The sequence below is a fragment of the Blennius ocellaris genome, assembly GCF_963422515.1.
Source record: "Blennius ocellaris genome assembly, chromosome: 17".
Classification (NCBI taxonomy): Eukaryota; Metazoa; Chordata; class Actinopteri; order Blenniiformes; family Blenniidae; genus Blennius; species Blennius ocellaris.
The window spans coordinates 25,679,579-25,706,622 of NC_137666.1; the positions used below are offsets into that span (position 1 = coordinate 25,679,579).

At 42.5% G+C, this 27,044-nt stretch overlaps 1 protein-coding gene across 1 annotated transcript in view; it reads left to right on the forward strand.

The window, feature by feature from the left end:
• The window catches only part of LOC308142617 (contactin-associated protein-like 5), a gene marked incomplete at its 3' end in the record, with an annotated part of 229,754 nt that extends 206,621 nt beyond the window's left edge, over nt 1-23,133 (forward strand). Inside the window, exons 22-24 of the mRNA XM_080513120.1 lie at nt 7,859-8,062; nt 9,619-9,693; nt 22,952-23,133. Coding sequence (XP_080369246.1) covers nt 7,859-8,062; nt 9,619-9,693; nt 22,952-23,133 — 461 coding nt within the window. The remainder of the gene's footprint in view (nt 1-7,858; nt 8,063-9,618; nt 9,694-22,951) is intronic.
• Between the last annotated feature and the right edge of the window lie 3,911 nt (nt 23,134-27,044).

The window sequence follows — 27,044 nt, forward strand, 5'->3', positions numbered from 1 at the left end:
TGAACAACAAGATAACACCTGGTTAAAGTTAACCCAGTTCTGAACAACAAGATAACACCTGGTTAAAGTTAACCCAGTTCTGAACAACAAATAACACCTGGTTAAAGTTAATCCAGTTCTGAACAACAAATAACACCTGGTTAAAGTTAACCCAGTTCTGAACAACAAAATAACTCCTGGTTAAAGTTAACCCAGTTCTGAACAACAAATAACACCTGGTTAAAGTTAATCCAGTTCTGAACAACAAATAACACCTGGTTAAAGTTAATCCAGTTCTGAACAACAAATAACACCTGGTTAAAGTTAATCCAGTTCTGAACAACAAGATAACACCTGGTTAAAGTTAACCCAGTTCTGAACAACAAATAACACCTGGTTAAAGTTAATCCAGTTCTGAACAACAAAATAACACCTGGTTAAAGTTAACCCAGTTCTGAACATCAAAATAACACCTGGTTAAAGTTAACCCAGTTCTGAACAACAAATAACACCTGGTTAAAGTTAATCCAGTTCTGAACAACAAATAACACCTGGTTAAAGTTAATCCAGTTCTGAACAACAAATAACACCTGGTTAAAGTTAATCCAGTTCTGAACAACAAGATAACACCTGGTTAAAGTTAACCCAGTTCTGAACAACAAGATAACACCTGGTTAAAGTTAATCCAGTTCTGAACAACAAAATAACACCTGGTTAAAGTTAACCCAGTTCTGAACAACAAAATAACACCTGGTTAAAGTTAACCCAGTTCTGAACAACAAAATAACACCTGGTTAAAGTTAACCCAGTTCTGAACAACAAAATAACACCTGGTTAAAGTTAACCCAGTTCTGAACATCAAAATAACACCTGGTTAAAGTTAACCCAGTTCTGAACAACAAAATAACTCCTGGTTAAAGTTAATCCAGTTCTGAACAACAAATAACACCTGGTTAAAGTTAATCCAGTTCTGAACAACAAATAACACCTGGTTAAAGTTAATCCAGTTCTGAACAACAAATAACACCTGGTTAAAGTTAATCCAGTTCTGAACAACAAGATAACACCTGGTTAAAGTTAACCCAGTTCTGAACAACAAATAACACCTGGTTAAAGTTAATCCAGTTCTGAACAACAAATAACACCTGGTTAAAGTTAATCCAGTTCTGAACAACAAGATAACACCTGGTTAAAGTTAACCCAGTTCTGAACAACAAATAACACCTGGTTGAAGTTAATCCAGTTCTGAACAACAAGATAACACCTGGTTAAAGTTAACCCAGTTCTGAACAACAAATAACACCTGGTTAAAGTTAATCCAGTTCTGAACAACAAGATAACACCTGGTTAAAGTTAACCCAGTTCTGAACAACAAGATAACACCTGGTTAAAGTTAACCCAGTTCTGAACAACAAATAACACCTGGTTAAAGTTAATCCAGTTCTGAACAACAAATAAAACCTGGTTAAAGTTAACCCAGTTCTGAACAACAAAATAACTCCTGGTTAAAGTTAACCCAGTTCTGAACAACAAATAACACCTGGTTAAAGTTAATCCAGTTCTGAACAACAAATAACACCTGGTTAAAGTTAATCCAGTTCTGAACAACAAATAACACCTGGTTAAAGTTAATCCAGTTCTGAACAACAAGATAACACCTGGTTAAAGTTAACCCAGTTCTGAACAACAAATAACACCTGGTTAAAGTTAATCCAGTTCTGAACAACAAAATAACACCTGGTTAAAGTTAACCCAGTTCTGAACATCAAAATAACACCTGGTTAAAGTTAACCCAGTTCTGAACAACAAATAACACCTGGTTAAAGTTAATCCAGTTCTGAACAACAAATAACACCTGGTTAAAGTTAATCCAGTTCTGAACAACAAATAACACCTGGTTAAAGTTAATCCAGTTCTGAACAACAAGATAACACCTGGTTAAAGTTAACCCAGTTCTGAACAACAAGATAACACCTGGTTAAAGTTAATCCAGTTCTGAACAACAAAATAACACCTGGTTAAAGTTAACCCAGTTCTGAACAACAAAATAACACCTGGTTAAAGTTAACCCAGTTCTGAACAACAAAATAACACCTGGTTAAAGTTAACCCAGTTCTGAACAACAAAATAACACCTGGTTAAAGTTAACCCAGTTCTGAACATCAAAATAACACCTGGTTAAAGTTAACCCAGTTCTGAACAACAAAATAACTCCTGGTTAAAGTTAATCCAGTTCTGAACAACAAATAACACCTGGTTAAAGTTAATCCAGTTCTGAACAACAAATAACACCTGGTTAAAGTTAATCCAGTTCTGAACAACAAGATAACACCTGGTTAAAGTTAACCCAGTTCTGAACATCAAAATAACACCTGGTTAAAGTTAACCCAGTTCTGAACAACAAAATAACACCTGGTTAAAGTTAATCCAGTTCTGAACAACAAAATAACACCTGGTTAAAGTTAACCCAGTTCTGAACATCAAAATAACACCTGGTTAAAGTTAACCCAGTTCTGAACAACAAAATAACACCTGGTTAAAGTTAACCCAGTTCTGAACATCAAAATAACACCTGGTTAAAGTTAACCCAGTTCTGAACAACAAAATAACTCCTGGTTAAAGTTAATCCAGTTCTGAACAACAAATAACACCTGGTTAAAGTTAATCCAGTTCTGAACAACAAATAACACCTGGTTAAAGTTAATCCAGTTCTGAACAACAAGATAACACCTGGTTAAAGTTAACCCAGTTCTGAACATCAAAATAACACCTGGTTAAAGTTAACCCAGTTCTGAACAACAAAATAACACCTGGTTAAAGTTAATCCAGTTCTGAACAACAAAATAACACCTGGTTAAAGTTAACCCAGTTCTGAACATCAAAATAACACCTGGTTAAAGTTAACCCAGTTCTGAACAACAAAATAACACCTGGTTAAAGTTAACCCAGTTCTGAACAACAAAATAACACCTGGTTAAAGTTAACCCAGTTCTGAACATCAAAATAACACCTGGTTAAAGTTAACCCAGTTCTGAACAACAAGATAACACCTGGTAAAAGTTAACCCAGTTCTGAACAACAAAATAACACCTGGTTAAAGTTAACCCAGTTCTGAACAACAAGATAACACCTGGTAAAAGTTAACCCAGTTCTGAACAACAAGATAACACCTGGTAAAAGTTAACCCAGTTCTGAACAACAAAATAACACCTGGTTAAAGTTAACCCAGTTCTGAACAACAAGATAACACCTGGTTAAAGTTAACCCAGTTCTGAACAACAAAATAACACCTGGTTAAAGTTAACCCAGTTCTGAACAACAAAATAACACCTGGTAAAAGTTAACCCAGTTCTGAACAACAAAATAACACCTGGTTAAAGTTAACCCAGTTCTGAACAACAAGATAACACCTGGTTAAAGTTAACCCAGTTCTGAACAACAAAATAACACCTGGTTAAAGTTAATCCAGTTCTGAACAACAAGATAACACCTGGTAAAAGTTAACCCAGTTCTGAACAACAAGATAACACCTGGTAAAAGTTAACCCAGTTCTGAACAACAAGATAACACCTGGTAAAAGTTAACCCAGTTCTGAACAACAAAATAACACCTGGTTAAAGTTAATCCAGTTCTGAACAACACATAACACCTGGTTAAAGTTAACCCAGTTCTGAACAACAAGACAACGCCTGGTTAAAGTTAATCCAGTTCTGAACAACAAGATAACACCTGGTTAAAGTTAACCCAGTTCTGAACAACAAGATAACACCTGGTTAAAGTTAATCCAGTTCTGAACAACAAATAACACCTGGTTAAAGTTAATCCAGTTCTGAACAACAAGATAACACCTGGTAAAAGTTAACCCAGTTCTGAACAACAAGATAACACCTGGTAAAAGTTAACCCAGTTCTGAACAACAAAATAACACCTGGTTAAAGTTAATCCAGTTCTGAACAACAAATAACACCTGGTTAAAGTTAATCCAGTTCTGAACAACAAAATAACACCTGGTTAAAGTTAACCCAGTTCTGAACAACAAATAACACCTGGTAAAAGTTAATCCAGTTCTGAACAACACATAACACCTGGTTAAAGTTAATCCAGTTCTGAACAACAAATAACACCTGGTTAAAGTTAATCCAGTTCTGAACAACAAATAACACCTGGTTAAAGTTAATCCAGTTCTGAACAACACATAACACCTGGTTAAAGTTAACCCAGTTCTGAACAACAAGATAACACCTGGTTAAAGTTAATCCAGTTCTGAACAACAAGATAACACCTGGTTAAAGTTAATCCAGTTCTGAACAACAAATAACACCTGGTTAAAGTTAATCCAGTTCTGAACAACAAATAACACCTGGTTAAAGTTAATCCAGTTCTGAACAACACATAACACCTGGTTAAAGTTAACCCAGTTCTGAACAACAAGATAACACCTGGTTAAAGTTAATCCAGTTCTGAACAACAAGATAACACCTGGTTAAAGTTAATCCAGTTCTGAACAACACATAACACCTGGTTAAAGTTAACCCAGTTCTGAACAAGATAACACCTGGTTAAAATTAACCCAGTTCTGAACAACAAATAACACCTGGTTAAAGTTAATCCAGTTCTGAACAACAAATAACACCTGGTGAAAGTTAACCCAGTTCTGAACAACAAGATAACACCTGGTAAAAGTTAATCCAGTTCTGAACAACAAATAACACCTGGTTAAAGTTAATCCAGTTCTGAACAACACATAACACCTGGTTAAAGTTAACCCAGTTCTGAACAACAAGATAACACCTGGTTAAAGTTAATCCAGTTCTGAACAACAAAATAACACCTGGTTAAAGTTAACCCAGTTCTGAACAACAAATAACACCTGGTTAAAGTTAATCCAGTTCTGAACAACAAATAACACCTGGTTAAAGTTAATCCAGTTCTGAACAACACATAACACCTGGTTAAAGTTAACCCAGTTCTGAACAACAAGATAACACCTGGTTAAAGTTAATCCAGTTCTGAACAACAAAATAACACCTGGTTAAAGTTAACCCAGTTCTGAACAACAAGATAACACCTGGTTAAAGTTAATCCAGTTCTGAACAACAAAATAACACCTGGTTAAAGTTAATCCAGTTCTGAACAAGATAACACCTGGTTAAAGTTAACCCAGTTCTGAACAACAAATAACACCTGGTAAAAGTTAACAGTCAGTTAAATGTATTTATTTAGCTTAGATCGCTACTAAGCCCCGTCTCCTCAGGGCGAATTTCCTCAGCGCCCCAGGCTGCTCACACACACACGCACACACACACACACACACACACACACACACACACACACACACACACACACACACACACACACACACACACACACACACACACACACACACACACACACACACACACACACACACACACACAAGAGAGAAATCCTCTCTTTTATTGAAGATTATTTGTAGAAAATAAAGCGAATACAGTTCAGGGCTCATTGTTAGTTTGTTGGCATAAACATATGTTGACAGTATTACAGTTTATTCATATGTTTTGTATGAAAAAGTAACAAAACATTCCTCTTGTGCCCTCTGTTGGCCAGCTTCCACTGCTTTGTAGGAAACCAAAACGTGTGAGTGGGATACTGTAGTTCGACTCACGTTGTTACCCTCATTCTCTTTTTATCATGCTGCAAATAAATGGGTCAAAATGCTGGGAAGTTTGTTTGAGTTTGAACAAGATGCTTTTTATGTTGTCTTTAATCCAATTGTTTAATGTAGATATAGATAGATAGAAGATAGAAGTACTCTATTCATCCCCAATTTGGGGAAATTGAGATGTCCGGCATCGTCCAGTGTGTGCTATACATAACTAAACACTTATCAGTACACATTTAAAGGAAAAATAAAAGAATAAGTTCAAAAGCTACTGTCAGTAGAGATAAAAATGTACATTACAATAGTTTATTGTGCAGTCGTATGGCCACCAAGACAAATGACCTCCTCGCTGGGTGGAGCAGGCCCAGAGGCAGCGACAGCAGAGGTGGAGAAGCGGTTAAACTCATTGGCCATGTCAGTGTGTATGTGTTTCATAATCGTAAGTGATTCAGATCAAGATTGTTATAAGTTTTGTTTTAATGGGTGTCTTTTATGTCTTTGTAAAGCTCTGAATTGCCTCATATCTGAGTGGTGCTCGAGAAATCAATTTGTCTCTCCTTGCCTTGAGACAAACGTTTTTGCTCCCTGTGAAGAATAAAACAGAGACAAAGCTAAAAAATGATTGTAAATAATCAAGACAATCCTGAGAGTCCAGACACTCCAGCAACTCCCATCAAATTTTAGGTTTAGGTATTTAGTGAAGAATAATGTTGCGGTCATGGTTCCTGCAGCTTCATCCCGGTCAGCAAGTCGACTCAAGTTATAATCATTTGCAATGATCAATTGTAAGATGGGAAAGTTTTTGAGGATATTAAGGGCAAAATAAAGATGTTTCTGTTTTTACACTTTTAGTGGTTTCAATTGTAAGGAGGTGAAAATAAATGAGATGTTTTGGTTGAATGTTTGAATTAGTTTCATGCAGATAAAAATTACTCCTGGAATAAAATAATAATAAAATGATAATATAAAGAATGTGTTTCTTCAACTATTACTGGACCAATGAATAAGTATAATATATGAAATATTAATATTTTCTAAAATTCAAATTTAATAAAAATATCCTTTCTCATATAACAGCTTCATAATAATATGAGCTAATGATCCAAACTATCTATACTTTATTGTGTAAACGAGTAATTTTTCCTTCAGATTCACTGAAAAGCAGTACCGCTGCATTTCGTAGGCAGATTAGGCCCAAAGCTGCTCTTACATACATTTTTAGGTTATTAAATTGTAACATTTATAATATAATCATAATATATTACCATACTCTGTGTAAAATAGAGTCCCTTGACAACAATGAAAACCAGACTTGTTCATGTATGTGAAAAGCCCTGCAGCTTTGTTTTATTGTACTTTGCTGCTGCAATCACAAACAGACAGGACACAGCAGATGAGTTGAAAATGTTGCAAGGATAAAACGATATGAGTAGAAGCGTTGAGTTGCTGGGTAAAGAGCTGCAGGCAACAATGCGTGAGCACCGGCACACTGGCACAACACCATTTACTCCGCTGCCCTGCTGGATGGAAAATCAATCGCAATCTGAGATTAAGGACCTGATTCCAACACTCGTGTGTGTGTGTGTGTGTGTGTGTGTGTGTGTGTGTGTGTGTGTGTGTGTGTGTGTGTGTGTGTGTGTGTGTGTGTGTGTGTGTGTGTGTGTGTGTGTGTGTGTGTGTGTGTGTGTGTGTGTGTGTGTGCGTGCGTGTGTGAAGGGGGTTCCTATGATCACCTCCCCAACGGGTAACTGTTTACGTTCTGGAGTCCGAGCTGATGAATAAATACTCTCCAAGGAACTCACATTCATATCACATTAAAAAAAACAGCTTTACACCAAATGATCAGTGGAATAGCATTTTATTTTTGGAGGTTTTATATTCAATGTATATGTTGTTAAAGAGCAGACCTGCACCTGCAGTCTGCTGCTTTCAGTGAACGGAACAGGAAATGCAGCGTTTGAAGTGATGACATCCAGGATTGTTGAGTGTCAGTAATGCACTATCACCTGCAGAAACGGGTTGCATGTGAGCAAGTGTGTGTGACAGTAAATGTTGTGTTGTCCTGTAAATAAATGTGTTTGGTGTTGAAGCAGCTTTTGTAATTGGCCAAATGTGTCTTTGTATATGTTGAAGAAGCTCTGCTGGAGGCTTGTTGTGCTGTTCTAAAGATTTATGATCCATGTTTGCTTGTGCTTGTATTAGGGTGCCCATCCATGTGTTTTGTTTCCCTTGCAGAGAGAGACAGCTTTGAACAGGAGGTGGTCCAGGCTGGGTCCAAGGGCTTCGTGGGCTGCCTGTCCTCAGTGCAGTTCAATCACGTTGCTCCTCTGAAAGCAGCGTTGCTCAATCGAGGCAGCTCACTGGTCACCGTCCGCGGTCCGCTGGTACAGTCCAACTGTGGGGCACTAGCAGACTCCATCACATCACATAATCTACGAGGTGAGCAGATCCTCCAACAGCCACTTGGAAACAAGTTTCCAGGTTGAGCTGCAGTCAGTCATTTGATTATATCACAGTGTCGTGTGTTTTGTTTAAAGCACATACTGGATCCATCATGCAAGACTTCCGTCTGTCAGAAACCCACAAAAACATCATTTTCACGCAACAGCTAACCTTTTCAGTTTTTAAAAAGGTGTTCAGCACTCACAGAACATGATTTATGTCACGTGAAAGTGACAACTGTGAACAAAAAAAACCCCACCTATTCACAGAATAAATAACAGAAGGATATGAACTAAACCTGAAGTGTAAGCTTAAATTATACAGGATAAAAAAGGAAAACCTTGGCTGCACTCACACAAAAGAAAGATGCAACAAATCATCACCTCTGATCACTGATGAAGTCCAGGATGAAGATGTTGGGGCTCGTGTCTCATTCTAGCATCACACTGCTACTGGGACCTTTTAATGAAGTGAAAGCCAGTCGAGCTGCTGATCAACTGTATCAGTGGCTATTTTCCTGTGTTATCTGTAGATTACTGGAAACAACACAGAGTCAAATCTGAATCCTGATGGATTTTAATAAGCTCCAGCTTGTGGTTTCAGTCAGATGTCAGAGTGCCACACAGCACATATATCCCATATTCATATTAATCTGTGCATTAGTGAGATTCCACCGCCAAACGCTAATATAATCAGGATAAAATAAATCTGCTCAACTCAAAACAAATAATCCAATAGTTCACAGCATTGAACTCACAAATTACTCTGTAATTCCCAGGAGACTTTTATTATTAGAATAACCCAATTAAGTCCAGCCAGGATCATTTGCTTTGACATTGAAAAGCTTAATTAAGTAAGACAAATTCAATGTAGTTTTACATTTTCAACCGCTGTTGGTTCAAATTGCGTGCATGTGATGCAAGGCAGGAGGACCCCCCCCCCCCCCCCCCCCCCCCCCAGTGTTATAGGGATCACATATGGACTGTGAGGATTCAAACCCAGGGCAACACGGCTCCACACTAAGAACAGGCTCCTATATTTAAAAGATTTCCACATTTCCATTTGATCGGCTTTGCCTGGAAAAATGCAAATTAATTCAGGATGTGACAATGTCTGTTCTCCAACTAATAATGTGTCTGAGACATTTTACAGACTGTTATTCATGTGCCAAGTCATTAAGTTTATGAAATGTACCTCAGTTATCACCACATTGTCAGCCAGCCAATCCAGTGGTTGTGGTCGATGCTCAGATCTTCAGTTCGATGTCTTTTACTGACTTATTCCACTTATTGTAATCATTTGTGAAGATGTGATGACACTGATCTTTCGATGTCAGCTCTTCCTATCATTGTGGAGCAGACTCTACCAAGCACTGGAATGTCCAACAACTTTTAGGGAACTTGAGCTGGACTTAGACCATCGTGACAGATCAGTTTGACCCTACTGATGATATGTTGTTGCAATAGTAATCCTTGTACAGGAGTGCAGAAGGCCATCAGGCGAAGCCTGTTCATTCATGATATCCAGGTGATTGTCTCTCTGTCCTTCCACAGATCAAGCTGCAGCAACAAATAAAGAGAAGAAGCATCCGGGTGATGAACCAAGAAACCATGTTGCTGTTATAGCAGGTCTGTTTTCTTCTTCTGAGGCTACTGTTTCCTGAACTTGAGCCTCTTTTTGAATTGTTGTGAGGGAGACCTCAGTTGAGGATGGAGGCTGGGAAAAAGAATTGCTTCAAGGATGCATCTTTGTTTGGTTAAAAAGGTTTAATATCGAATAGGATGACAAAAAAAAACAAAAACTGATGACATGATAAGGTGAGAGAAGTTGGGTCCAATCTGCAACTCTACCAGACCAATATATTTCAGCTGCTTATACCCACACAATTTGCTTATTATTCTAAACAACGCTGATAACATACCATATGACTTAACCAGAGCCGTGCATGGTCAGGCTCCTTCTTATATCAGTGATCTGGTCCAGCCTTACACCCCTGCGTGGATTCTGAGGTCTGTGGATCAGAATCTGCTGAAGGTTTTGCCCACTCATATTCTTACGAGGTGACCGATCCTTCCAGGCTGTTGCTCCTAGGGTTTGGAATGATCTTCTGCCCTCTCTGTGCTTAATTGACTCTGCTGACACCTTCAAGAGCAAACTAATGACTCATCTATTTGTTCAGGCTTTTAATTTGCTCCTCTCGGACTGCTATGATGTTATGATTTTATGTTGTCTTGGCCATTTATATTTCTTTTGTACTTTCTGATGTTTTTAACTGTGTTGTGAAGCACTCTGTGGCTGTGAAAAGTGGTATATAAATAAATGTTACTCACTCACTCACTCACTTACTCTGTGCATCCAGCAGGATGCGGTGTGACCTAACTTGTGATCTGCGACTTAGCCGCTTAGCTGTGATCTGCCTTGGCCACCTAGAGCCAGCCAGCATAACAGGGAAAGGAGTTGATATGATAACAAAATAAGAAATAAAACGTAGGAAACAAGGTATATGAAAACAAGAGATAAGAAAGAAATGTACTTCAGTTGTTTCACTTGTACCGTCCTTTTCACGTCACACAGCCACGTTAGCTTTCCACGAAGCTAACTGTGAAGGCTAACGTTAGCTTCCAAACTTATTTACACTGTGACGGGAGAAACTTGTAGCCAGTAATAATGCAAAATGTCATCACAGCCAATCATAATGTGCAACGTCATCAGAAAGCGCGGGTGCGAGTCCCGCTCCAGACAGATCTGATACCTACACCACTTATTGATTTGACTTCTCCTCCTGCTCCTCCCCCTCTTGCAACTCCTTCTCTTGTTCCTCTTCAACTTCCTTCTCCTGCTCCTCCTCTTTCTCCTCCTGCTCCTCCTGGTGATTATTGTGAGATTGGATAAAATTAGAACAGACAGTCAATAGTTTCCACAAGATCAATCATCTCTGGAGGATTAATAGTCTCTACAGCAGGGGGGGCAAATTGTCTGGCTCTGGGGCCACATTGACTTTTAAAATCTGACGAGTCGAGCCAGCACCAGATAAATACATATCAAACTTAAACTTAAAGGCACTGCAGTTTTAATGCTTATATTCGCCTTTTTTAAGAACTGTATTTATTGTTTTGCATTAACACAAAAACATAAACACATGAACAAATAAAAAGCCACCCACCTCCACCCCAAAGCCAGAAGGAAAATCAAATGAAAAAAACATAAAAAGAAAAAAAATGGATCGTAAACGCAAATCAAATTTGTACATCTGCATGTTCAACGTCACACTGGATGTACTTACTTAGAGACTCAGAGAAGCATTACACATCACAATACATTGGGCAAAGAGCAAAAACGTATGGTTTCATACAAAGCGGAAGGTGTAACCCTCGTAATCAGCCAATCAAATCCAGCTGGTCTTCCATGTGATGTTATTGTATATTTTGTGTTGTTCATCGGGAAGTGTGGCAAAGCCAGTGGACGGCGCATGTGACAGCTGCAGAGCTAGTTTATTCCATTTTCTATTGTAATCCTGCTCAGTAATCCCAGTTTTTATCCAATATACCTGTAACGAGATTACACATTTTTTATGTACTGTAACGGATTACAGCTACATTTTTTTGGCATCCTAATTACGTAAGGCCATTACATCTAATTTGTTACTACCCAACCTTGTTGAGTAGATTGTTAGTTGGTTTATGGGGCAATTCGAAGTGTTTAAAGTGTGTAAAGAATGTAAAAAAATTACTTTTAGAGAGGTAAGTATCTTTCTGTAGTTAGTCGAAAGAGGGAAATATGCCTTCTACAAAGAAATTAGTGATGATCGAATTTGAACAAACCGTTCAAAACCCTCGAGTCACTTTACTGAATGGTGACTCACGAGTTATCTCGTTCATTAACTCGTTCACTGAGTCATTCTTGCTCCAGCCGCAGAGAGGAAAATATAAATGTCACTGTTCTGCTGCTAGTCTAACTCCATTACTCACTCAGTTTCCCTGTGAGAAAAGAAGCTGTAATGCTAAAAGCAGCTAGTAGCCAAGCCGCTAACGCTAGCTGCTAAGCACAGCAGCTTCCAGCTCCTTACATGAGGCTTTCAGCAGCTCGAGTCAGTTTGTAGGCGAAGTTCAGCACAAATGAACGACTCACCTCGTTTCCGTTCAGCTCACATGCTTGAGTCAGCTCGAAACTCGAAAGAGTCGTTCACTGAAGCGGTCAGCAGCACTTCCTCTGTGCCCCTCCCTCACCTGAAAATCTGCAGCGGCGCTCCGCTCAGAAAGTGACGGCGGAGAAAACAAAACGCACATTGTTTGTTTCACAAAGCTTGTAGAGATAAATACATGAATAACACATGAATAAATACACAATAAACAATGTTAAAATACGACTGTAGCGTGTATTGTGTTACATTTAATATTGTCCCCTATAATTAGTTCTGCCCTATGAACATCACATTATTTATTGATACTAGTAAAAAAAGAAAATCAGAATGTTGGAAGGAAAAAAACCTGTAAAACCATATGTCTATATTAATATATACTGTATATCTGCCATTCTGGATGCCAGGTATTTTTTGAGTTTAATCATTTATTTAATTTATTTTCTGATTCAAATACACCTCAAAAACAACACACATAATCGAGAATAAGGACACCAGGACCACTGAAAACTAATGTGTACTTATTGTTTATTTTCCTCCAAAGTGTTTCAGCATTTTACAACGAATACAAGATTCTCCCCCGTGGTTGGTGTCACAGTTCAGCTGAGCCTCCAGGTCCAGGAGCGGGTGGAAATAGTGTGCGTGCGCAACTGAATCAAATGACTCAAATGACTCAGACAACCGATTCACTTGGATGAACGACTCAAAAAACCTGTGAGTCCATTCAAGGAGTCGGGTTTCTTATCACTAGAAGAGATAAACACTAGTTCATTTCTGATGGTGAGAACAGGTGGTTTTGCACAAGAGAGAGAAGATTGATTGTACTAGGAAAGTTAAAGTGCCGTTTAAATTGAAGCCATATTATAAGGGAATCCCTAAAAACTGGTCCCAGATTTTGTAAAATGTTTACTGTCGAATCATGGAGGCTGTGGTAGAAAATAATGATAGCATTTTACATGAGGAGGCCAATACACAACAACCCTATGGACCACTTGAAGAAATGGTTAAATGAGTCTAAGAAGATGAGGGAAATTTCAGGGGATATTGAAAAGGATGAGCTGCGTAGCATCATGTGGCATGAAACATTTTTCTCGGCATATCCTTCAATGGGCTTAATACAAACGCCTTGACAGCCTGTTAACCCGACAAAGCTGCTCATTGTTCTCAAGTTACATTGCAGCTTTCAAATGTTTACTGTTGCCATGACGGCTACATATCGCAAGATAGTGAACGGTGGATCTTGCGATGTGCAAAGACGTGACAGCATGTCCAGGCTGTAATGTCATTAAATTAGATTCCAATGCAGTTTGCATATCCCATGCAAATGTACTGCAAGAAACACAGACGTGAAGGGTAACTCAGAAATTGCCATTGGTCTCTAGGTAATCCCGTGCGTATATGGCTATACATTAATAGGCAGGGAGTTACTTAGGATGGAAATTGGTGCGATTGGCAAGTTAGAGTTCCATTGCAGCCCACGTTGGTCCTGTCCAATTTTCATACATTGATATCCTGTAATTAGGCACCTATGGATTCATAAATAAAAATTAACAATCAATCATACAAACTACATTTTATGAAAATGCAGTTTGGATGATGCATTAATAAGTTTATTTATGAGTCAAACTCTGCAGCCAGAATCATAAAATGAAAAAGCATTTCAGCGAATGTATTTTATTTTTCAAATTTGACATTTCAAAATGAAATTTGGTCACTATTTGCTGGAGTGTGTTTTGAAAATTAAAACTTAAACGTCATTTTCTTTTTCATTTTGATTAAGTCACAGAATAACTAGTCTTGAAGAAGAAAATTTCCCTGGGCTTAGACCATCCTGAGACAGGTTAGTTTTACCCGACTGATGATGTGTTGTTGCAATAGAATCCTTACGTGATTCATTGCTCATTTATTTATGGGGAAAAGTAATCTTTTAGAAAGATTGAGACTATAGCCAGATAGTTGTACAGATTTTTGCAGTGTTCATGAGTCGGGGTATTGATTTCACTGGATTTTCTATGTATAGTAAAAGATCATCCGCATATAGCGAGACCTTATGCACTGTTTGATTTCTCCTGATACTGGCAATGCATTCTCAAAGACCTCTTTATTTGAGGTAAAATGGTACATGCTTTCTCTGCATCGAGTAACAGCATGACCTCCATCTGCAGAGTGGAGGAGTCAGAGTGAAGCTCATTGAACAGATGTCTCATATTGTAAAATGATTGTCTCCCTGGTATAAACCCTGTTCGATCTGGATTAATTATCTTGGGGATTCTTATTTCTCAGCGACGTGATAAGATTTTGTAATCACAATAAAGTAGGCTGATTGGGTGACATGAACCACAGTCCAGAGGGTCCCTCTCTCCCTTTTGTTTTTGTTTTTTTGTTTTTTTTTCGTAAAACGGATAGCCTGTGTCAGTGGAAGGCAAGATTGGCTTAAAGGGCCTATTCACAGAAAATCTAACGCACTTTCAGGAACACAGAGACACAAGGACACTGTGGAATGGAATTAAAACTGTGACTGCCTATAAAACAAATCCTCATGCCTGTGATGACAGTGCCGACTTTCTCAACAAACTAAATAATTATGTTGAATGGTTCGAAGCACTGAATGACACATCAGTAGTGAAGGCCATCACCCTTGCTGATGTGCTCCAGACTCTGAGGAGAATTCATACCAAAAAAGTTGCTGGCCCAGACCAGGTACCAGGCTGTGTACGAAAGGGATGTGCAAAGAGAACTGACAGATTTCCTCGCTGTCTGTCAGTTCATCTTAGTCTATTCCAGACCCTCATGTATCCTTGTTCTTTTTCTTGTGATTGATTCCCGGTTTTTGATTCTGTTCTGCAAAAGGATTTGTTTTTGGATTGCCCCTGTGTGGACACTTCTGTTTTCAAGTAAGCTCTTTTATTGCCATCTGTCATGAGTCTGATTTTGGGTTCTCCGCTCACCCTGATAGAAGTAATTCCAACGTCTTCACATACCTGCTCCATGCGGCGTATACGTATGAAGTGCAGTCCTTCCGTTGTTATTATCTTGTTCAGGCAGGTTTTGTGTTGAACTATGTGACGCCGTGAGTCAGAGGGATGTTGTGCACATGGTGCTCTGGGTGATGCGTTTAGGTATGGGTAAAGAAAATCCAAAACTGGGAGTTTCACAACAGAACTATTTATAGCCGAATGAGCCGCAATCCGATTGTTTCGGTTAATGGATCCAAGAGCCAAACACTGATAGGAAAAAAGCTGCATGCAAATAGCAGGTAGGGCACCCATGCTCAAGAGGATCAATCGTCTTTAAGGGTCAATAGTTTCCACATTATCAATAGTCTGGAGAGGATCAATAGCTTTTACGGGATAATTAGTATCTTCAGCAGGAGTATCAAACTCATTTCCACCGAGGGCCACATCAGCATAATGGCTGCTCTCAAAGGGCCAAATGTAACTGTAAGACAGTATAAATGCAAACAAATATAATGTAAAATAAATGTAACTACTCCTCAATTTTAAATAACTCTGACTTTATTACTTATTCATATTACATATGCATTTGAATAATACAAAAAAAACAATATTTGCTAGTTTCTCTGTTAAGTCTAACTTTAACATACTTTGCTCTGCTTGGTGTCAAAATGTGGACTTGTATTGTTTCACAACCGACACGCCTCAAAACACAGAAGACAAACTGTTTTTTCTCCTTGAAGCACAAACATGTATTCTCCTTCCCATCATTCATGAAACAGCTTTTCATCTGCATCCATTTTTCTCTTCCTGGACATTTTGGGATTATTTGCATTTTTCAATTCTACTTGTTGAAAATGGCATTGATGTTTTTACTCTGCAATCTTCATGGGCCGCGTGTGGTTTCTTACGGGGCGGTTGTCTGCCGTTGGGTGGAACACAGGACGGCACGGGGAACATGCACAAGTGCAGAACTACTTCTGTGTAAGAAAAAGAAGCCACATGTAATTATCGTATTGTTCAAGATAGGCGCGCACCCCAAGGCGTGCACTGCGCATCTATTGAAAACAGTACGGTATTTTTCATCATTATTTATTTTCCCATTATTTGATTATCAAAGCAATTTAAACATTTTGAATATTAAAAAAAAAAAGTAATAACATTCCAGTATGTACTCAACATGTCTTTCATACATTTGTGATACAGTATTGTTTTGAAAATCTCTTGAAATTCCAAAATAAAATTCAAGCAAGAATTAAGTACTGCAGAATAATACTGGCTGGAGTAAAGAACTACATTCCAGGTTAAAACAACTGGTAACATTAGACATCCAGTCCTACCTGGGTTCTCCAGTGATGGACAGATGCTCTTCCTCGTGTGTCTGGAGAACAAACAGTGTGGATGAGAACAGTGATGGAAACACAGTGAGTTTGGATCAAAACTCATATGTTGTCATATTTCTTTCAATACTACATGTACAGCCTGTCCATCAGCAGTGTGTTATTCCTTTTAAACTTTTAATTTCATGAAAATAAGGGTGTTCTTGTAACAAATCAGTACATAGAACCAGTCATTTGGTACCGAGCTGCAAACAGAGGGTTTTCATGACTTTCATTTTGAAAATATTGATATTGATATTGATTTTCCATTAAAGCCTCTCCATACAGTTCACAAGACCCCATGGACACACTCACGAGGAAAAAGGTGACGTCGCCCGGTTTGGCGCAGCCGGGGCCACACCCTGGAGCCAGGCCCGGGGTGGAGGCTCGCACGCGAGCGCCTGGTGGCCGCGTTCTTGCCCGCGGGACTCGGCCGGGCTCAGCCCGAAGGGACGACGCGGGCCCCTCTTCCTCATCCTCCTGTGGACCCACCACCCACAGAGGCTGCCGTAGGGGTCGGATGCAATGTGGATTGGGTGGCAGTCGACGGCAGGGGCCTCGACGACCCGATCCCCGGACACGGACTCTGGCTTTTGGGACATGGAATGTGACCTCGCTGGGGGGGAAGGAGCCCGAGCTTGTGAGGGAGGTTGAGAGATACCGGCTAGATATAGTCGGGCTCACCTCCACTCACAGCTTGGACTCTGGAACCCAGCTCCTCGACAGGGGCTGGATACTCCACTTCTCTGGAGTTGCCCGCGGTGTAAGGCGGCGGGCTGGAGTGGGCTTGCTTATTGCCCCACAGCTCAGCCGCCATGTGTTGGAGTTCACCCCGGTGAACGAGAGGGTTGCGTCCCTACGCCTACAAGTAGGGGACAGGTCTCTGACTGTTGTTTCGGCCTATGCACCGAACAGCAGTTCAGAGTACCCAACCTTCTTGGAGTCCCTGGGAGGGGTGCTGGATAGTGCCCCAACTGGGGACTCCATTGTTCTCCTGGGGGACTTCAACGCCCACGTGGGCAATGACAGCGAGACTTGGAAGGGGGTGATTGGGAGGAACGGCCTCCCCGATCTGAACCCGAGTGGTGTTCTGTTATTGGACTTCTGTGCCAGTCACAGCTTGTCCATAACGAACACCATGTTCGAGCACAGGGGTGTCCATAAGTGCACATGGCACCAGGACACCCTAGGCCGGAGGTCAATGATAGACTTTGTGGTCGTGTCATCTGATCTCTGGCCGCGTGTCTTGGACACTCGGGTAAAGAGAGGGGCAGAGCTGTCAACTGATCACCACCTGGTGGTGAGTTGGATGCGCTGGACTGGGAGGAGGCCGGATAGACTCGGCAGGCCCAAACGTGTTGTGAGGGTCTGCTGGGAACATCTGGCCGAGCCTTCCGTCCGCGCAGCCTTCAACTCCCACCTCCGGGAGAGCTTCTCACAGATCCCGAGGGAGGTTGGAGACATTGAGTCCGAGTGGACCATGTTCTCAACTTCCATTGTCGAAGCTGCTGCTCGGAGCTGTGGCCGCAGGGTCTCTGGCGCCTGTCGTGGCGGCAATCCCCGAACCCGGTGGTGGACACCGGAAGTAAGGGATGCCGTCAAGCTGAAGAAGGAGTCCTACCGGGCACTGTTAGCTCATAGGACTCCCGAGGCAATCGACAGGTACCGGCAGGCCAAGCGAGCCGCAGCCCGGGCTGTGGTGGAGGCAAAAACTCGGGTCTGGGAGGAGTTCGGAGAGGCCATGGAGGAGGACTTTCGGTCGGCCTCGAGGAAATTCTGGCAAACCGTCCGGCGCCTCAGGCGGGGGAAGCAGTTCTCCACCAACACTGTTTACAGTGGAAGTGGGGAGCTGTTGACCTCAACTGGGGACATTGTCGGGCGGTGGAAGGAATACTTCGAGGACCTCCTCAATCCCACCACCACGTCTTCCATGGAGGAAGCAGAGACTGGGTTCTCAGAGGTGGACTCGTCCATTTCCCAAGCTGAAGTCACCGAGGTTGTTGTGAAGCTCCTCGGTGGCAAGGCACCGGGAGTGGATGAGATTCGCCCAGAGTTCCTTAAGTCTCTGGATGTGCAGGGACTGTCGTGGCTGACTCGTCTCTGCAACATCGCGTGGCGGGCGGGGACAGTACCTCTGGACTGGCAGACCGGGGTGGTGGTCCCTCTCTTTAAGAAGGGGGATCGGAGGGTGTGTTCCAACTACAGAGGGATCACACTCCTCAGCCTCCCCGGGAAAGTCTATTCCAGGGTACTGGAGAGGAGGGTCCGGCCGTTAGTCGAACCTCGGATCCAAGAGGAACAATGCGGTTTTCGTCCTGGTCGTGGAACACTGGACCAGCTCTATACCCTCCACCAGGTGCTTGAGGGTTCGTGGGAGTTCGCCCAACCAGTCCACATGTGTTTTGTGGATCTGGAGAAGGCGTTCGACCGCGTCCCCCGAGATGTCCTGTGGGGGGTGCTCCGGGAGTACGGAGTCCGGGGTCCCTTGTTGAGGGCTGTTCGGTCCTTGTATTCCCGGAGCAGGAGTCTGGTTCGCATTGCCGGCAGTAAGTCGGACCTGTTTCCTGTGCACGTTGGCCTCCGGCAGGGGTGTCCTTTGTCACCGGTTCTGTTCATCATATATATGGACAGAATTTCTAGGCACAGCCGGGGGCCAGAGGGGGTCCGGTTTGGGGACCACAGAATCTCATCTCTGCTATTTGCGGATGATGTGGTTCTGTTGGCCCCATCAAGCCTGGATCTCCAGCGTGCACTGACACGGTTCGCAGCCGAGTGTGAAGCAGCTGGGATGAGGATCAGCACCTCTAAATCCGAGGCCATGGTTCTCGACCGGAAAAAGGTGGCTTGCCCCCTCCAGGTCGGTGGAGTGCCCTTGTCCCAGGTGGAGGAGTTCAAGTATCTTGGGGTCTTGTTCACGAGTGGGGGAAAGATGGAGCGTGAGATCGACAGGCGGATCGGTGCAGCGTCTGCAGTCATGCGGACGTTGTATCGGTCCGTCGTGGTGAAGAAGGAGCTGAGCCAAAAAGCGAAGCTCTCGATTTACCGGTCGATCTTCGTTCCTGCCCTCACCTATGGTCATGAACCATGACCGAAAGAACGAGATCTCGGATACAAGCGGCTGAAATGAGCTTCCTCCGTAGGGTGGCTGGGCGTACCCTTAGAGATAGGGGGAGGAGCTCAGTCACTCTTAGAGATAGGGTGAGGAGCTCAGTCACCCTTAGAGATAGGGGGAGGAGCTCAGTCACCCTTAGAGATAGGGTGAGGAGCTCAGTCACCAGGGAGGAGCTCGGAGTAGAGCCGCTGCTCCTCCACATCGTGAGGAGCCAGCTGAGGTGGCTCGGGCATCTATTTCGGATGCCCCCCGGACGCCTCCCGAGGGAGGTGTTTCGGGCATGTCCCTCCGGTAGGAGGCCTCGGGGCAGACCCAGGACACGCTGGAGGGACTATGTCTCTCGGCTGGCCTGGGAACGCCTTGGGGTGCCACCGGAGGAGCTGGAGGAAGTGTCTGGGGCGAGGGAAGTCTGGGCAACTCTGCTCAGACTACTGCCTCCGCGATCCGGCCCCGGATAAAGCGGTAGCCAATGGATGGATGGATGGCCTCTCCATACTTTTGCATTGCGTATCCACACCCTGTGCACAGACCATGGATGAGCCCACGATTGCATCCATACTCCACTCTGGGCTAGCTTCCCTGTGCATTCCATAAGTTATGTAATGATCCCGAAAATATCTCAACTTCTTGTTGTGGCATTCCCCTTCTTTCCTAAAGTAGTTGTTGTTTCACTCCAGCAGATCTGAGCCATCTGGCTATCTTTAATTGCTTTTAAATTGATTGTTCAGACGGGCGGATAAAGGATCTCCTCCCACAAGGGCCCAGTAGCTCTGGAGCATGAGCAGTCAGAGCACTCATTCCATGGTCACTGAGTGGTCGACTCTAGAGGTCGGAGCCTAGCGCACAGAGGTGGATGACGATTTGACATTTCTGCTGATTCTGCTGACAGAAAACATCAAGGGGCTTTTCGTCTGCATTGAGTCGTATTGTTTTTTGTTGTTTTTCGGGGGGCAGGTTAAGTGCTTTACACTTGTTTAAAGACTTGGTCTCTGTCTTAGAGAGCCTGACTTTTGACTCCTGACCTTTAACTGCTGATTATTGACTCTTAAGACCTGTATTACGACACTGGATTTCCTCTTATCAAGATAAGTTCAGGACACCCGCGGCAGTAGCATTGGCCCACCCATTTTAGGTCCAAGCCCGCCTGTTTTGACCATGCTTTTGACCCACACCTATAGTGAGTAGTGAGTGATTTTCATTCTAGCAGTCCATCCAATAAGCAACCTGAGGAAAGCTTTGAGTGAAAGCTCCTCTGCCAATCAGCAGCTTCGACCGCACGTGTGGATCCCCACGCGCAGTGTGCAGTGACATCAAAATCATCATCCGCCCTTTCACGCAGGGTCCGCTCTGCGGCCCCACTGCATTCTGATGCTCGAGATCCTCCCTCTTCCCTTCTGAACAGCCACAAATTAGAAGCAAATACAGATAGACACACGGCTCAGAACTTCTGAAATGAAACCTAAACTATTTTAGGTAATGTGGAGAACGGCAGGCAGCAGAAATTGAGATATTTTGGGGATTGTTATGTTATGTTATGGAACGCGCAGACAGTCATCAGTGGAGCATGAATACAATTATATACAATCATGTACGACCGCGACCTGCGCAAGGTCTGCAGACGAGCCTTGCAGAGAGCATGTGAAGCCACACAGGTACACTGTCACGACAACTCTACTGTGCCGCTGTCCTCTGTGCCGCCGAGTAGTGCTGAAACAGAGATGAAGGGGGACCTGTGGTTTTTTTGGGGCTTATTTTAACTGGCCCATCCAGTTTTCTTGAGGCCCACCCACAATCAAAATCCTGGCGCCGTTACTGCTGCAGGATTAACTCAGGTTTTCCGTACTACGACGCTTGCTAACGTCTCACCAGGATAAATCACCTGGTAACTGACGCGGAATGTCAAACCTGCTCCCAAGCAAGCTACGTTCTCGATAAGCACTCAGAGCTCAGGCTCCTGACCAATCAGATCTCTTACAAAATGACCTGCCCATTCTTAAATGATGGTGATTGGTGGACGGGTTCAGCGCTGAGCTGCAGCGGAGTGGAGATGAGAAAATAATTTTGAATGATCTTTTTGACATAATAAAATATATCCTGGTCACTGAGGCTTTGAAGGATGTTTTTGTTCTTGACTTGTTTTTCTTCTGTTTTTCTCCACGAGGGTTGATCTGTAATAATGAGGTTAATGATCTTGCCTGACACAACTGCAGAAACATGAATTTATGGAACTCCTGTCGTCGCAGTGATGAATTAATCTCCTAACACATAACACACACAAGAGAAACTCGGCCTTAAAACAACTGGGTGGAAAATCGAAACAAAAAGAAGAGCAGTGAGGAAGTTCATCCCTGAAATAGCAAGTTGATAACCTGCTTGGGAGCAACGGTGATCAGTATCGCGCACATCTGGATCAGTCAACCAAGAAAACAGAGAGATCCTGGATGTGTTTATCATGGTTAGTAGTACAGGCCTCTGGTCTTTCACTGCTGACCTTTGACCCTTGTTCCAATTGTCAATGTAGCCAACATTATTTTCAGGACACAATCTAGATGACCAGAGGTTGAATGATGACATTCAGGTGAACATGTCACTGGTCACATCAGGTGAACATGTGGCCACTAGTCACATCCAGTGAGGGGCCAGAGAAAACTGCAGTCCGACCAAATTTTAGCAAACAGACAAAATGATGCAACATTGTTTGTGACCTCTGACAGGCGTAATGGGGTGTCATTAATTATCTGAATCAACGGCTCAGCATCCATTCATCTCATCACATTTATATCGCTTTAATTGGTGATGGAATGTCTACTCTAAAAACTCCATCGTAGTGTGGTTTATAACCAATTCCACAAACTTGTACTTTAATGGCAGCAACACTGAAGCAAATGATTAGCATAGTCTGAAAGTTACTATTATTAAAATCATTGTTAGAGGCAATTATATGAGTAGTCAGTACTCAAGGCTTTCATTTACTCTGTTGTGATGAGTAAAATGTGATATTTGTTACTAGAAGTTTGCCAAACACAAGCTTTAATCTTTGCCATGTAAGTGGTCTGATATGTGCCATAATGCATTATAATATAAAATCATTCATGCATTTCCAATCATTCATTCAACAATTCAACATTAAAGTGATGCTAAACACGCGTTTACACACCATCGTATGAAAGCAGGGGTTTTCAAAATAATAGGAGCTGATATTTTAATACAGCTCTGGATTCTCTCAAACGTTTTCTTCTGCATGTGCACATCTGATTGTAAATTATGACTCCAGACCTATAAATCCTCTGTGGTGTTCCACAGGTGTGGTGACAGCTGCAGTCTTCATCACGGTCTTCATCCTGGCTGTGCTGATCCGCCTGCTGTACCGACGGAGAGCTCAGAGGAGCGACGACAGCATGAAGGAGCACCAGAGGCAGAGCAACAGGACAGAGCTGCACCTCCATAACTCCCTCAGGGACAACATGAAGGAGTACTACATCTGACCAGGGGAGGGGAGAGGAGAGGAGACGGACCATCTGAGACCATTCAGACTGAGAACCATGACCAACTTTGTGACTTCATGGAGGACTTCTGAGTTTTACTTCAGACTACATGGGGATTACTTCTGACTACAAGAGGATTACTTTTGGCTACATGGGGATTGCTTCTAACTACAAGAGGATTACTTGTGACTGATAACGCAAGGATTACTACTGACCAGGTGAAGCAGAACTTCAAACATTGTATGAAGAAGGCTATACCAGAACAGTGTCCAGTTTCCATGATTCGGGACTACTTGAGATGACAGGAAGGAATTAGTCTTTTTACAAGTTCACGATGGACCTCTTGCGAGTGGGATGATAAAGCACTTGATCTCCAACATTTAGGACTGAAGCTGACTTCACAAAGGACTATGCCAGCACTCTGTGGGACTATATGAAGAAGAAACCCACCGCAGCCACATACAGTACCTCTCCTACATGAGGTTGTTGGGTTCCTGTTGCTGATTTACTGAGTCACTGGAACACTGGGACCACCAGAGAACATCACAACAGAATCAGATCTTCGCCCCCCAGTGTGACAATGCAGATCTACCACTGAGAATGAGGGGCGGACCTCAACCTGCTGCACCTCCTGATTGTGCACAACATTTTACTATTAACTCCAAATGCTGAAAATTTCTGCATCGTTGTAGAATATACTTAAAGATACTTGGAAATCCAGAGAAGTAGGCCTGGCCTGTAAGATATGCGCACTTTTGCTGCCGTCTTTGTTTTTTCTCATGTGGTGGTGAACATTGTGGTATTGATTGGGAGAAGAAACAGGGGGCCAATACTGCCTACTGTACGAGTGCCTAATTTGTAAGTTTTTCCTTTCAACATTTTAGAACATTTTTATTTTGTTTTGAGTGATTGGCACCTCAGGATCCTACTTTCATATGCATGAGTTTGTTGTTTTTCAGCCCACATTACAAGAAGGAAGATAGGAGACATGTGAACTGCCCCATAGCTTGGCAGCATCAGATATTTGACCATTAGGCAATGAGTGAAAAGTTTGTTTTGTACAAATGCCCCAAAGGGTCATGAAGAGGGTGTTCTTATTGTATGTATATGTATCTTCTTGCAGTGTTTTTGCATTCCTCCCATTCACAGAGAAAGACTGCACTGCTTAATAAAGCCGTGGTCCCACCACACTTTTTTTGCCGGGGCGGAGCGGGACGGGTTTTCGCATGGTCCCAAAGAAAAAATTGTGGATAGTCCGGATAAAACCGCAACCACTGGCTTCGATTTTCCTCCATTTTGAGGCCATGACATTCTTGCTGAGGCAGAAGTGCTAACCACAGCCCCACTATGTGACTCCAGCCAATTTTACATTGTTTTAAATTATTGTCATGAAACATCTTAAATGTAACACTTGCAATGTGTTAGATAGTTTTTGTTTTATAGCAAAAGGTGATATACAACTTTCTAAGCTGTGTTCCCTTTCTTTTGAAGTCCAGACATGTTAAGCTCCAGATGAGGATTATCTGGTGGGAAGTTCGTCAAAAGGTCTCTTTGGTTGCCAAGATTGCAGACCTCCATGTCTGAGGATTCTAAGAGACTGGCGAATGTAGGGGGCACAGATTGTGAACTCATTTGGAATTTCTGTGTTTTATTTTGTTGCATTTGTATGATGGATACTAACATTATGACCTAACCATGTTCTTATCCTAACCAATGAAGCTTGTTAGAGTTTCTTTGGATCATGTCGGGATTGTGGATCATTGTGGCAGTAGCTGTAGTAACTGTTTCAGACCCAGCCTCAGCTTTATGTTCAGCTTCAGCTGGCTAGGCAGCAGCTGCAGCTGTATACTGTCTCTGCTCAGCCTTTTCAAATCATGAAAGCGTCACACCGTGTCTCACTTCATCTCTCCTTCTGTGGCATCAGACCTCCACAGCCCAACTCACCACCTGATCCTTGAGGAAATGCAAAAACCACTGCAAGAAGTCTAGCTCTGGAATAATCATGTCCACCACAACCCTCAGATTCACACTGCTCAAACATTTTAAGCACCGTAACCATTCAGGTTTCCATCCATCACACAATCGATCAAACGTCAGATCCAGTGAGTCACCTATGAAGACTCAGATCTCCAAAGAATCCTGAACATCCTGGAGTTTGAGTCCGCATCAATATGGAAGAAGCAGAAAACAGATAGGGCTTTCCCACCAAAAAGAACCTGGTGCTAGTTCAGGCGCTATTAAATTCACACCTCCAAAGAAGCGGTTGTGTTTCTATAGTCAGAAGCCAGTGAGAGCCACATCATTGCGTCACTCCAAAACGTGGTACGTCACTGGTTCCACCAAAGTAGCGCTGGCAGGATCCAGGAACCAGGAGACGGACTGTAACAGTAGTTTAGTCCAGGAACCAGGAGATGGACTGTAACAGTGGTTTAGTCCAGGAACCAGGAGATGGACTGTAACAGTGGTTTAGTCCAGGAACCAGGAGATGGACTGTAACAGTGGTTTGGTCCGGGAACTGGGAAACGAGAACTGCAACAGTGGTTTGGTCCAGGTCGCTCCATCTAGTTTGTCCTGAACCTCGGATTCAGACCAAAGAGACAAAAAACATTCATCTCCTCGTCGCTCTATTGGTGTTTTTTCATGTCCGTCTTGCTTTAGTCTGGAGCCCGGAGTGGACAGAGAGAAAATAACGGGTGGAAATGAGATAAGTGGAGATAATTTAATCTTTGGCCACAAGATAGGAGCTCATTCCCTTAAGTTTGAAAGATGAGTCTTGTTCCCTGTCATATTTTTTCACCGTCACCTCCACCCCTGTCTTTTTTGCTGTTATGGATGCTTTGAGAGCAAATGATGTGGACCATATTAGATATGGATGTTTTCTAACTAAACCATGTGAATTACTGACATGTATAACTCATCTTGACGCAAAAAGAGAGGATCTAATTCTCAGCTGCTCATCGTGTCTCCCTTCTTTGCCATAAATGAATGAGCTTGGATCTTATTTTCCAACATTTGGGCATTACATAGTGAATTTCTGCTCCTTTCACTTTATTTGTGGATGTATCTGAATCAAATGTTTCAACATCAGGAGAAATGGAGGTATAGAATGATAGAACGCAGGTCTACAGCCATTTCCATGGCAACCTAAGTAAACACACGCTGAATAAAGTTCTCTTTCACATGAAGCCATTAAAACGCTCATTTTATGGTCCTCAGCCTGCAGTCATAATGCCATACAAGACCTGGAAGTGAACTTAGTTACAATCATGTTACCATTAAAAGATTGAAAAACTACAACAGAAAACTGCTTCTAGATTCCACACAGCTGACAGCAGAGGAGCTCTGCAGCACCTCAAGTGCACAGTTCTGCAATTGTAGATTTATTTATTTATTTATAGCACTGTATTAATTAATCCCCATGAATTGGCTCATGAGTAGCAGCTGCACCAAGCAGCGATTAGGGGGCTGAGGGTCTTGCTCAGGGAGCTAGTTTTTGGGAATGTGGGAGGATGTGTCAGAGTACCCCATGAAAACCCACACACAAGGAGAACATGCAAACTCCACATAGAAAGGCCCCGGGCCATATTTGAACCCACAACCTTCCGTTTGTGAGGCGAGAGCACTAACCACAATTATCTCGTTCCCTCGTACTATTAACTTCAGGGAGCGACTTATTACGTCGTTCCCACACATTATCATTATGTTTTCTCTATAACCACTCCGGGGCTCCGTGTTCACTGTAGATTTCAGAAAGCTGGTTCTGTGTCTCTTCCTCCTCGTAGGCAGTCATAACTCCGCCCCCAGCTGATCATGTGTCAGACCTGCTCTGGCTCCGCTCCGGCCCAGCAACGATGATGTGGGGCCATCTGATCACCCGTTTACCCCTTGTTAGACCGGGACTTTGGAGGTAG